This window comes from Aspergillus terreus, genomic scaffold (genome assembly GCF_000149615.1).
Source record: "Aspergillus terreus NIH2624 scaffold_7 genomic scaffold, whole genome shotgun sequence".
NCBI lineage: Eukaryota > Fungi > Ascomycota > Eurotiomycetes > Eurotiales > Aspergillaceae > Aspergillus > Aspergillus terreus.
Genome location: NT_165930.1, coordinates 370,986 through 384,829, shown reverse-complemented (window position 1 = coordinate 384,829; position 13,844 = coordinate 370,986). Strand labels below are relative to the sequence as shown.

The following is a 13,844-nucleotide window of genomic DNA, read 5'->3' as shown; positions in this document are numbered from 1 at the left end:
GTTGCGGTTCCTGCCAGTTCCTCCCGCAACTTAACTCCGGATTATGTCCGAGTGCCAGCCATCTTATCTTCACCTCGACCGCCCCGATATACAGCAAAACTATACAGCAAAACCCTCCTATGTCTACACGGCTGTCCAGACTGACTTTAGAATCTATACTATAAACCCTATTCAACTGTATTCTCTATCGAAGCCCTTTTGGATCAGCTGCAGTGTGAAAAGAACAAAGTAGCCGAACATGACGGTCATGTCAGTTGCTAAGTGCATACATCAATCACGCCCAAAAAAAGATAAGCCAAACCCGGCGGAGTATATATGCAAGGATCATCTAGGCATGAACAATAGAAGAAAGATAAATCATGACACTAAAATGACATAAGCGCGAAAGAAAGTTCATGGAGCTCATGACCACACGTCCTCCTGGTAGCTGCCGCTGCTGCGCATGTGCTTCACCATTTCCTCGGCCCGTTCAGCCGGGAGACCCCGCTGTTGCGCGATGATCTGGCCAAGCACAAGGTTGACTTCACGCGCCATGTTGGCGGCGTCACCGCAGACGTAAAAGTTAGCCTTCTGCTTCAGGAGGCTGCTCACCAGATCGGAGTGTTCACGCAGTCTGTGCTGAACATACACCTTCTGGGAAGTTTCACGAGAAAACGCAGTAATGATCTGAAGCTTGTCCCCAAGCTGTTCCTGGTAGGTCTGTTGAAGGCAAAAGAGTTAGCATTATTCGTTGCGGATCAATAAGTCTGGGCAGATGACATACCTTGAATTCATCTGCGTACATAAAGTCCTCATCGCGCCTGCGGCATCCAAAGAACAACACGGTGGGACCGACGTTCTCACCCTTGGCGGCCAAGGCGGCACGCTCCTGGATGAATCCACGGAAGGGAGCCACACCGGTACCAGGGCCAACCATGATAATGGGCCGAGAGGGATCAGAGGGGAGCTTGAAATTGGAGTGGCGGACGTGAACGGGAACGTGGATTCCGTCGTACTTGTTACGGGGCCCAGTGATAGTATAAGTTAAGCCGTGAGGGTCGGGAGACGGATCCCCATTCTGCTTTTGCTTCAGGGCAAGGAGATAGTTGGTCGTGACACCCTTGACAAGGTGGGCGGCACCAGGCAAGCGAGTGGATTCCACGACGGCAGTAATGCTGATCTTATCCTTCTGGACCATGGAGGAGGAAGAGATGGAGTAGTAACGGGGCTGGAGCTTATTGAGACCCTCGATAAGCAGAGAGAACGGGACAGCCGAGAAGGGCTTGGAGGTGACACTCTGAAGAGCCTGAGCGATGGTGAAGCACTGGTTGCTGATTTTCTCGTGGAAGTAGTCCTTGTCGCTACCCAAACGCACGATTTCCGCCTTAGTCTCCTCATCGGGAGCAAACGCAGCCAGGGTAGCCACAAACTGACGGGAGACGGGCGCAGCAATTTCCATATAGTAGCGAACAGCAGCATCATACGTGGTGGGAGTCGGAATGGGAACCTTGGCGGTCACATCGATACCCTTGATGTTGATGACGGAATGACGCTTGTTCTCAAGACCAAACACCTGGAGGAACCGGTCCACCTCGGCACCAGCGTTCGTGGGCCAAATCGCGATGTGATCACCAGTCTGGTAAGAAAGGTTGCTACCAGCGATGCTGATCTCCATGTGCAGACAATTACGGTCCTTGACGTTGAACAGTTCACGAGACTCGACGATGGGGGCGATGAAGGGGTTGTGAGCGGAATACGGGCCACTGGGGGTGCCGTCACGGTGACCCTTGGTCGGCTCACCGAGGTAGACGGCTTCGTCTTCGGGGGACAGGGATTCATCTTCCGTGACCGAGAACACCGGCTCATAGACGGCTTCGCGCTCCTGAAGGTTCATGGCCTCGGACAGGGCAGTCCACATGGGCTCTTTCCAGGCCAGGAAATCTTCTTCCATGGTGCCAGCGCCGTCATCACCTTCACCAGCATCTCCAATGCGCTGCGCACCCAGCTTGGTGAGAGCGGCATCCAGATTGCGAACCATAGCCTGATAGTGCTCATAGGTGTTGTTACCGAGACCGAAAGTGACATACTTGAGGGAGGACAGGGGCTTGTCGTCGGCAGAGGCGCCGCTCTCGAACGCGACGTCCTCACCCGAGATGAACTGGTAGAACTCGACGGCGTTGTCGGTGGGTTCACCCTCACCATAGGTGGCCATGACGAAGAAGGCAACCTTGTCCTCGGGGAACTTGTCCAGGTTCTCATAATCGTAGTCTTCCAGATCTGCGACCATGGTCTTGAGGCCGAAACGCTGGGAGCCTTCCTTGGCCAGGCGCGACGCATAATCCTCGGCGGTACCGGTCTGCGAGCCGTAGAAAATCACACAGTTCTTGCCAGTCTCTTCCATTTTCTCAATGATGTCCCTGGATTTGCCCGCCTTGGCGCCACCATTCATGGCGGGACCGGAGGCGGCATACGGGTCCTTGGGAACGGCCCAGTAGGTGCCCTTGGTGAAGTAGGCGGCGCTACCCACCAAAAGCACCACCAGGACCACCAGGTCGAGAGTGTCGAGTTGAGCCATGATTGCGTCCGTGGTGAGGTGCGCGGATCCGGGCAGATGCGGAGTCGAGGAAGGGGGAGAGGGAGAGGAAAAGAGGGGGGCCGAACGGAAGCCGCTAGAAGGACAGATAACGCGCCCCTAATTCACCACTGAGCCGGGAGTTGCAGCACAGCGGCGGAATCCGTAGGTGGAAAACCCCCAATGCAAACTGAGGATGAGATCCAAAAAAGATCAGGATGAGAATGAAACGGATTGAGAAAGTAAAGAGAGAAAAAGGCAAGAAATACAACAAGAAGAAAAGAAGGTAATGAAGAGGGAGAGGAAAGTCGTAAGATGGCGGAATGGATGGCAGCCTGTCAAGTAAGGTAAAGGGAAGGCGATCCACTAAGCCCAGCGCATACTTCGGGGCCGGGAAACCAGAGGAGGCTAGGAAAAAGTTGTTCCCACTGAAAGTGACACGTTGGGAAGAACGTCGTCCCGGTCAGATCCCTGGTTGTTTGTCCGATGGGTGAGCGTAATGGGGAGGCGGTCAGCATGGACGGCACGTGAAGAATGGATATCTTCGGATCGTCAAGACAATGCCTCCGAGTACAGTATTCCGTAATATCGCTAGTACGATAATCCAACTTCCCGCATTAGACTAAGGACTCGTCAAGAGCCAACCCGCGGGGTTCACCCTCACCATATATATATGTCTCCGACGGGTGTGGGGGAGATGGGAGCGACCGACCCTTGGCCGAGATGAAATTTGGATCGGAAGGAACTTCGGCCCTCTTGTGATATGGAGACTGGAGGTGGCGGCGGAGAGTGATGGCAAGTGGCCATGATATCCATGTGCTTCGAATGGGGATCTCCCGAACATCCTGCCGAACAGGGTCCCTAGCCGAGTTCCGCCTTTTGGCCTCCCACTGGATGTCTGGGGTTCGGCGTCATCCTGCGATCGATTGCTCGGCAAGGAGAGTACAGTAGATTGTCTTGATATAAAGGTCTGGATGTTAACATGTTTTGTGTAGCTGTGACTATGACTATATCACTGTTAATGATCTGTCTAGTGCCACTACCGCGCAATATACTCCATACATTCATACCGTTGTAACATCTCCGAGGACGGTACAGTCATACGAAGGTGTAGGTACATACCTATGTTCATAAGCATTGGCTCTTGCGTACTTCTGTATAGATCTCTGTTCACCACGGAGAGACCTTGTTTGATTTCCGCCCCCGGTGTTCCGGCTGGCAACTGGAGTACTTCTTCCCAACGGATTGATTCCGCACCAGGTGTGGAAACATTCCATCCTCACATCTCGTCAGCTACCTATATATATAAATCCTCCACGATTCCACTGGATAGTGAGCGGAATAGCGTCTCGTTCGAATCATAAGAAATATATGTATATATTGCATTGTGTACATTCACCTTCTGTGCATCCAGCGTGGCCCTGAAGTCTCTTATGCATAGGTCAGCCTTCTGCCCACCACCATTTCGCCTCAACACGAGACCATTTGCCGTAAATTTCTCGGACGGCGGCACATGCTCATCCATCAAGTGCCCGAGGACGTTGTCTTCCCCACTTATCGTACAAAGTACTAGGTACTAACTACGTACGTAACCACTGGAGACTGAAACCCGACAAAGATACCAACCTCCGAGCGAACCGTTTGACCCTCTCGGTTGGGGCTTGATGAAACCTTCCTGGGGATTCCAGGACTCATCTCGTATTTCCAGGTCCCTTCGGAGGGCGATACACATGCATGTGTGTTTTGTCTCTGATGAAAGCATTTCCTCCAGGTCGAGTGGCAGTCCCATGTCACCCACATAACACCATGCGTATTGGAAGCTGGGGATCATGCACGACTGAGATGAACAAATCTTCATTCAGTTCAAACAAACCGAACCCAAATCCTTCCTCTCAAACATGATTCAACCAAGTATCCAGATGCTTGGCATCATTGCGAGGCAGCCTTGCATATGATCTCATATAGAGTATATGCTTTGATGTATTAGGTAGATTGATTCCCTATTCCCGAGAGAGGCCGAATAGAGATTTGGGCCTTGGGATAAAGAGTGTATGACGAAGCATGCACGATGTGATAAGGTTGGTCAGAGAAATCAAGGCAACTTGATACGCAGTCTGCCTGCGGATCCAAGCGTTTCTCGGCATTGTGAAACTCTTCTGCCTCGTATACGACTCTCTAAGTGAAGTGATAGATTGCAGAAGCTATGACGGTAGCAGCAAGATACCGTGGTGGACATCCTTATTCGGATTGGTCGCATGTCTCTTGCTGTACAGGTAAGTACTTACAGATGGAGACTGGTATGAGGAACAGGCGATAGGCAACTCAAAAATTAGAGGGCAAAAATAGAGAAAAACACCTCTGATACATTCCTCCCCTCAAAAAGAAGTTTATCAAGCATTCAGCCCAATGTCCTACTTTTTGGTCGTGGCCACTCTACTAGTGTACTATCTGGTTGGTCCGCGTGCAACTTACGGTCGCGAACACAACAAGCAACTTCTCCCGCCATCAGCACCACCATCGAGGCAATCTCACCTTTTCCCTTCACCACCCCCCAATAGTTAGGGCTAATGAGCAACAATGTGCTGCTCAGTCCTGTTCTCTGATGATTTAGCTCCAGTACATGTGAGCTTCTGCCACCATTGAATGTGGTTTGGATGAAAACAGTCAGCAGTAGGGGACCCCAACCACGCTCTCTTTGTCTGCCTCCTGCATATCAATCCCTACCCACATCAAGATCTATACAACCTCTCGCACAGCTTTTTAATGCAAAATGACCTAACCTCTGCATCGCCTAGTGGCTTCACATCCTTCGATCAAAGCTGGTCACATCCAGCCAACGACAATGCCCCTCATCCCTGACGAGCCCAACTCCGCGTCGCACCATGTCTTCGCATCTCCACCCGAACGACTAGTGACTAGAAGCACGCCCTCGTCGACGGTGCATAGCCGAGAGACGTCCGCCGTTCGAGGAAGACCAGCCGACCCATCCGCGCTAACCCCTTCGACCCTACAGCCTCAGAATCCTCGGCGCGGACATTCTCACTCCAAAAGCCCCGAGACCTCTGCCGCTCGTCCTGGTGCCGCATACGATGCCCCCCTCGAAAGACGTCCCTCGAATTCCTACGGTCATCATCGACAGACCTCGATCGTACATGGGATCCAGCATTCGCGAAACCCCAGCTTCGCCGCGTCCTCTTCCTCCACCAGTCCACTAAGCCCCGAATTGATCGCATCCCTTGGTCGAAGTGGTGGCGTTGACCAGGAAAGCGGTGCGTCTGGAGGCCGACTAGACCAAATGGACATGCACACGCCGTATCAGAGCTCGGGGAACAGCAGCTCGAGCCATTTGCTGCAGGGGACCTTATCGACCATCGAAGACCAGGACACCGATGAGGTTGGAAATGGCACCGCAGCAAATCCAGTACATCGCCGGATGAACTCCGGCGGGAAACCATGGCGCGAACGCTCGCATAGCCGGTCACAGTCCAAGCATCATTACACGGAGTCAAAGACCGTGGGAGAATATGCGTTACACCATCTTTTCAACTCGGTAGGCAGAGCCCGGCCCGTCTGGTATCTCGGATGGTGGCTGACAGTGGACCAAGTTTGTTGGTCAAGCGGATAGCAAGATCAACCAGGCGATTATGAGACTAGGCCAGTCAGATGTGCCCGTGGAAGAAGTCTGCGGCCCTGGTGCAGACCCGAACTTTGACCAGTTGATATCCGCATTAGGACATATCGCTCGACAGAAGCCGAAACCTTTGATTGACACCATCATGTTCTGGAGAAAAGCCAAGGGCGACGCTGCGATCATGGCTAAGCAGGCGGTTAATCAGGTATGGTCCTGGATTCTTACACCGATGCTCTTCGACTAACGACGTTGTAATTGATCAGTCACGATCGCCTTCGTCGGAAAACGGCCCTCTTATACGTCGAAACACCGAGCCCGCACAGATGATGCTTGACTCGCAGTCGGACCACACGTCTTCATCATCGAACCCTCCCGTGGCTAGACCCGACGATATCGTATTGGCCGAACGACGGGCGACAGTGTCGGTATACCTCGTTTGCAGAGTCCTGATCGAAATATTCAACCAGAGCAGCCTTGCATCCATTACACTTGACATGGCAGAGCGTTTAGAGGACATTGTCTTTGGCCAACTCAAATCGGTTGATCCAGACCAGATCTCTGCCTCTCCGCTTCGTATGGCCAATTGGAGGATATATTCCCAGCTGCTTGGCATAATGAGCGAAAACAACTTCACGAGCGTCACCAACCGATTCCTCGCAGAGCTCGGCCAGTATCAGAAGGACGAAACACTACGGGGACCGTCCAAGGAGGGAGATGCGAAAACAGAGCTTTTGATCTTAGGCATGAGACATCTGCGAGTTCGGACGTATCCGGACATGTGGCCCAAGGCGTGCGATTTTATGCGGTCGCTGGCACGGTTGTTTGTCGGCGCCCATGGGCAGCGTGTGAAACAAGCATACTGCTACATTTTTGAGAAGCTTCTTCTCCCAGTCGCCGCTAATCCGAACTGTGACCTGTCGCTCCCTAAGTGGAAAGAATTCCTAGATTTAGTCCAATCGCGGCTTACTCAGATGCTAACAAAGCCTCGCCATTGGGCTGCGGCTTTCCCTCTTCATGTTCTGCTTCTCTGCGTCTCATCGAAAGAGAACTTCTCCTCTCAATGGTTGTCGGTCATCTACACGCTTCCGGCGAGACTGAAAGACCGTCCTACTAGAGGCCCGGCACTGCAGGCGATGTGCCGATTGGTATGGACCTACTTCTTTCGCTATACAGACTCTCCAACGGTCACCCTTCGAAAAGTTGAGGAGGTAGCAAAGATCGCACTCCCTGCCGGCAAGAGGACATACTTGAGTACAGAACCAGCAGTCGCAGAGCCGCTCATTCAACTGGTACGGATGATTGGTTTCAAACACCCAGACGTGTGTTTCCGTAACATCATCTTCCCTATGATCAGCTCCGATATCTTCCTCTCAAATCGGGAATTGAAGATTGAGCAAATGGAACCAGAAAAGATGGTCATTGGAATCCGGGCGTTCCTTTCCATAGTAACGGACCTGGAGAATTGCGATCAACTCTGCCCTCCCTTCCCTACCGGCTCGATACCAAACCCGTTCACCGACATCTCTTCTTCTACTCATCTACCGAGGCCTCAGTTCCTTGTCGACCCACGTCTTCCGAATGTCCCTGAGAATCGGGATGAGGTGTCGTCACAGCCCGTCAATACCTCCAGGCTCAGTGACAATGTCAGAAGCTATTATATCCGCTTCTGCGAGATCTTGGGGAAGATCACTCTTCTGTGCGATAATACTTTTGGAGGCCAAGCGGCTTTGGATGAGAAGTTTGGGGGCACGACGCCAAAAACCCCAATTTCCGAGGCCTTCAGCTTTGGGAGGCGCGACGATCATCTGAGCGCGGTGGATCAGCGACAAGGATTCTATGACTTACTTCATGTCGCCGTGCAGGCTCTCCCTCGCTGCCTCTCCGACCACATCCCGTTCAATTCACTGATCAATTTGTTGTGTACCGGGACTGCCCATGTTCAGTCGAATATTGCGGCCTCATCAGCAGAGTCATTGAAGGCTATCGCTCGCCAGTCCCATGCACAACAGGTGACTATTGGATTCGCGAGATTTATATTCAACTTTGATGCACGGTACTCAACGATGTCCGATGAAGGGATGCTTGGACCAGGCCACATTGAATCAACCCTGAGGCTCTACGTGGAGCTGCTGCAGATCTGGATAGAGGAAATTAAACAGAAGACGAAGGGAGCAGCTGCAAAGGGCGCGGCGGTAGACCCAGGAGACAAGACCGGCTCTGGAAGCAGGGCCTTGCAACTGGATCTTTCGAGCGTTCTAGCTCATGTTGAAGAAATCGAGTCTCATGGATTATTCTTTCTCTGCTCGCAGTCAAGAAGAGTGCGGGCATTCGCCATTACTGTCCTCCGGCTGATCACGGAGTTTGACAAAGCCCTTGGGAAAGAGAACACAAGGATCATCAGAATCCTAGAAGCGGATTCTCAGCAGATCTTAGATGTCAACGATGAACAGCTTACCGTTGCCGAGAGGAGCCGGATTCAAAAAGGCAAACGACGGAGCGTGTCACAGAATACGCTGATTGAATTGTGTAGCAGCGAAGTGTCCTACGATTCGACCCTGTGGGCCAAAGTGTTCCCAAACATCATCCGAATTAGCTTCGAGATGTGTCCCTTCGCTGTTACTTTGGGACGAGAAATTGTCTGTGCACGGCTGGTCTTGATGCACAAAACGATTACTGCCCTTGCTGAGACACCTCAGCATCCCCAATATGCTCCGATGGACCCTGTCCAAGCTCGCTTGGTCGGCAGAAACAATATGACTGCCGAGATTTTGATCGAACAGTGGAAGCTTTACCTAGTCATGGCTTGCACCACCCTTAACAGCGTCGGTGCTCAATCTCAAAGCCAGCTAGCAAATGCCCAACACGCGCGGAAATCATCAAAGGGACAACAGCAGACCCAAGATAAGATCAGCTCTGCCAGAAGTCTCTTTGCCTTCGTGATCCCGCTGCTCTCAGCCGAGCGCGCCTCCATCCGAGATGCTATTGTCATTGCCCTAGGGTCCATCAACAAGAACCTCTACCGCACGTTGCTCGAGTCACTACAGTACGCCGTAACAACGTGCAACGAGGAGGCCAAGATTCGGATCGGGGCTCATTATCGGTCTCCAAGCAGCCCCAGGAGAAACCGAAAGACGGACCGCCTACGGACGGAGGTGACGCATGTGTACAAGCTCACATCTCATTTCTTGCAAGAGTCTGAAGTGTACAACGACGACTGGATCGTCAATAACTTGGTGACCTATGCTAAGGATCTTCGGATATTCTTGAGTGATGCCGAAGTTCAAAACGATTGGGAGTTCCAACGACTGCGCTTCCACTTCTGTGGACTAATGGAAGAACTATTCGAGGGCGTAAACCGTACCAAAGACCCCTCTCGGTGGATACCGTTCGAATCCAGGAAATCTGCCTTTTCCCTAATGGAGGATTGGTGCGGGTACTCTCCGAACCAAGCCCAGATATCTCAAAGGGAGGAGAACATGCGCAAATATGCGATCTCACAGCAGGTTGAGACTGGTGAGCTGCGAAATACCGCTGCTGCGATGGAGATAGAAAAGAAGAATTTGCGCGCCGCGGCTCTCAGTGCCATGGCGTCTTTGTGTGTAAGTAATTCCGTCGCCGAAAGAAACTGTCCTCGATTGCTAATTCGACAACACAGGCTGGACCCATCAGCATTACAACGGAAAGTGGCTCTGTGCTTCAGTTCGACGTCGGCCGTATGCTCTCTTGGATTGATATCATTTTCAACGCAATAAGCGACAAGTGGAATGCGACAGGCCGGCGAGCTCTCAAGAACTTGATCATTCACAACAAAGAACACACTTATCTCTTGGAGCGCTCGATTGAAATGTGTTACATCACAGAACGGCCAAAGGCTCTGGAAAGTTACTTTGAAGTGGTCACTGAGGTTCTTATTGAGCACACCGACTATCAGCTTGGTTTCTGGAGGATTCTGGGCGCGGTCCTCGTCACTCTCGGTAGCCAAAAGCGGGAGATTCGGATGAAGTCAGCTAAGCTCCTCCGAATACTTGAAGAGCGCCAACAGAAGAACTCCCGCTTGCAGGACTTTGATATCAGTATCTCTGACAAGACGACCGCTGTGTACAAACTTGCCCAATTTGAAACGTCGAAACGACTGGCCCAGCAACACTCGGACTTGGCATTCACCTTGTTTTCCGAATTCTCCCTTCACTTCAAGAACCTACGACCCGATAGCCAGCGCAACATGGTGGCCGCAATCCTCCCTTGGGTGCAGACGATGGAGCTTCAGGTCGATCCAAACGGTGGCCCGACGGCTAGGTCGTACATGCTCTTAGCCAATCTTTTCGAGATCACGATTCGCTGCAGCAACATTCTTCCCAACGAAGTTCAGGCTCTCTGGCAAGCCTTGGCCACGGGTCCCCACGGTGGGAACGTGCAATTGGTTCTTGATTTCATCATAAGTCTGTGCTTGGAACGTAAAGAACAGAACTTTGTGGAGTACGCGAAGCAAGTCGTTGTGTTCTTGTCCGGAACGCCCGCTGGGTCCAAAGTCATTGAGTTCTTTTTGATGCAAGTCGCCCCGAAGAATATGGTCCAGGAGAGGAAAGATATCACCCCGGCGCCCCCAGACATCAAGACCTTGCCGTACGTTGCCGATCTCGGGACCGTGCTACCAGTTGGTAATAAACAAGCTGGTCTTTCTCTTGGACAAGTTGCGCTCATATTCCTCGTCGACTTGATGGTTGCGCCCGTTACTCTTCCTCTCGAAGATGTTGTCAAGCTTCTACACGTTGTCCTAATTCTCTGGGATCATTATACTCTGACGGTGCAGGAACAGGCCAGAGAAATGCTGGTTCACCTCATCCACGAATTGATTGCCGCGAAGATCGAAGACAATGCGCCTGACGGAACCAGACAGGCCATTGAAGATTTCGTGGAATCTATACGGAAGAGCGATGCTAAAGTCGTCTGGGAGTATGAGGACAATCAGGATCGAGAAGATGGTGATGACGGGAGTCGCGTGCCCTCGTCGATGGCTAGTGTTACCCGCCAGGTTGTTCACTTTTTTAGCCTTGCATACGAGGGTATTAGTGATCTTTGGGCTAAAGAGGCGCTTAACTGGGCGACTTCGTGTCCTGTGCGACATCTTGCCTGTCGGTCCTTCCAGGTTTTCCGCTGTATCTCCACGTCCCTGGACTCAAGGATGCTTGCGGACATGTTGGCCCGGCTATCAAACACGATCGCAGATGAGGAAGCAGATTACCGGACGTTCTCTATGGAGATTTTAACAACTCTGAAGATCATAATCAGCTCCCTGTCACCAACCGACCTGCTGCGTTATCCTCAGCTATTTTGGACAACCTGCGCATGCCTGAATACCATCCACGAGACCGAGTTTATCGAAAGCATAGGAATGCTGGAGAAGTTCCTGGATCGAGTGGATATGAGTGATCCAGTTGTTGTCTCTGAACTCATCAAAGGCCAACCGCCGAAGTGGGAAGGCGGCTTTGATGGTCTTCAAGATTTGGTCTACAAAGGACTGAAGTCGACCGAGTCGCTCAACCGGACATTGGATGTCTTGCACCGTCTCAGTGGCCTTCCAAACAACGAACTTATCGGGGATGGTAATAGGTTGCTATTTACGATTCTGGCGAATATGCCGCACTTCCTTCATCACTTCGACGTGTCTGTAGATGACCCCAAGACACTCGCTCGGGCCACTTTGCTGGCCCGTGTGGCTGAAGGTGAAGGATGCCCACGTCTGGCGGCTTCGCTGCTTGGATTTGCCAACGAACAGTACAAGGCCGAGAACGACTTCCTGAACCATATCGTCACCGAACTCCGATCATACTTCTTCCCTCGGCTCGATGTCCAAAGCTTAATTTTCATGATGGGCCTCTTAACCAACACAACCGTGTGGTTCAGGATCAAGGTCATGAAGATACTTTGTGTGCTCATACCAGAGGTCGATATGCGCCGAGGAGAAGTGACATGTCATGGGCCTGATCTGATCTCCCCTCTTTTGCGGCTTCTGCAGACAGATCTCTGTCCTCAAGCCTTACAGGTCATGGATCATATCATGACGGTCTCCGGGAACCCGATGGAACGCCATCATCTTCGCATGAGTATGGCATCGGCGACATCTTCTCGGGCCATCCGCAAGGAATACGAGCGTATCCAGAGTCTCTACGGCATTCCAGAGCCGACTGGGTGGTCTATTCCAATGCCTGCTGCCCAGTCTAGCATCACACGCCATAATGTTCATGCTGTGTTCTATACTTGCGCTGAGGTCGACCGCATGGAAGCACAGGAGACCGCTCCCTCGGAGGTGGAGTTCCATGCGGATGAGTATAATGACTCCATCTTCCAATTGCGGGCTGACACAATGAAGTCAATTGATACACAGACCGACGGCAATATTGGGGACATTGTGCAGAAGCTCGACAGTCTGGACGACTTCTTTGAAGAGAGTGAGATAGCTCACCCTACCTTTGACGCCATGCCTGATGCCACCTTGCGAGGTTTCACTGGTGCCTATGTCGATACCAGTGCCCATCTATACGACCAACAGACGGCTCCCATCCTTCGGAAGTCCCTCGCACGAACGGCTTCTTCGTCTTCCTTCCATAACGGGCTTGCGGAGTCCCGCCCGCCTAATCCGCGTTTTGACGGCCCAGGCATGCATTCCCCGGGGACCCTGACACCACAGGCGTCCAGCCAGACACTTCGTCCTGTATCGCACACCCGCTCGGTCACTTCGCCCGCCAATCATCTCTTCTCGCCACCTACAGCCAACGTGCAATTCTCTACCCCCCCGATTGGCTTTAGCGAATCAGCGTTCCTATCCGACGACGACGCGGAGGAAGGGCTCTCAGATTTTGACGAACGCATTACGCTGAACAGGCCGGCAGCCCCTCATCCCATCAACCAAACCCGCAGCGCCACGGACGGGTCTTCGTCACTCGAGTCGATGATTCGTAGTGGTATGCGTCGGCTTACCGGTGGTGCCGCCAACAACCGGGAGAAAGAAAGACAACGAGACTTTGTGAGAGCACAACAGAGAGCGATTGCTCAGACCGCGAGTTCGCCACGGGTGCCTAAAGTGCCCCCCGAATATCTCTCGGGACCAACCAGCAGCCCAACATCGCCGGGGCAATAAGGCGGTCGTTGCATATTTTTTTCTTTTTTCCCAATTGTCGTCGTCGTTCATCTCACTTGGTACATGTATTTGGTCGGGTTGGCGTTTATACCGATTGATTCGGACATCCTACATACCCTTACGCATAGGAGCATGGCCTCGTCATTCGTATGTTGCGTTCTTTGCCGCAATTGCATTAGTTGACATATTTCCACGGGGTTTCGCTTAGTTTACATGATGCATACTAGACCTGTGTATATCATTCCTTAGAGGGACATCAGGAGAATTCAGAGATCTTACCTACAATGTTAAACGACGTCATGGCGCAGTAGAAGCTCCCTTGCAGCAACTGTTTGACAAACCCTAGAGCGCTCACTGGGCTCCTTATCAACGGGACGTACCTCGTCTAAGTGTTTGGCTTCGGCGTATTTGATGAAGAAATTAGGAAAGCAATGCTAGAGAAGGTCACACATGGCGTATAGCCAGCCTACTCCGTAGGCATATTGAAGATGTCGTTCTGTACAGAGTATAGACCCCTTGCATAC

General features: G+C 52.0%; 2 protein-coding genes across 2 annotated transcripts; one reads left to right on the top strand and one right to left on the bottom strand.

Moving 5' to 3' along the window:
• Positions 1 to 402: 402 nt before the first annotated feature.
• Positions 403 to 2,554, bottom strand: cprA (NADPH--hemoprotein reductase cprA; the record flags this gene model as incomplete). Its single annotated transcript, XM_001214242.1, has 2 exons — positions 403 to 699; positions 764 to 2,554. 2 exons carry the CDS (start codon positions 2,552 to 2,554, stop codon positions 403 to 405), a joined length of 2,088 nt encoding a protein of 695 aa, XP_001214242.1.
• A 5,706-nt stretch (positions 2,555 to 8,260) lies between these two features.
• ATEG_05063 (putative cell morphogenesis protein (PAG1)) lies at positions 8,261 to 13,320 on the top strand (the record flags this gene model as incomplete). The annotated part of the gene is made up of 2 exons (XM_001214241.1): positions 8,261 to 9,781; positions 9,838 to 13,320. The coding sequence occupies 2 exons, from the start codon at positions 8,261 to 8,263 to the stop codon at positions 13,318 to 13,320; spliced, it is 5,004 nt and encodes a 1,667-aa protein (XP_001214241.1).
• Positions 13,321 to 13,844: the final 524 nt, after the last annotated feature.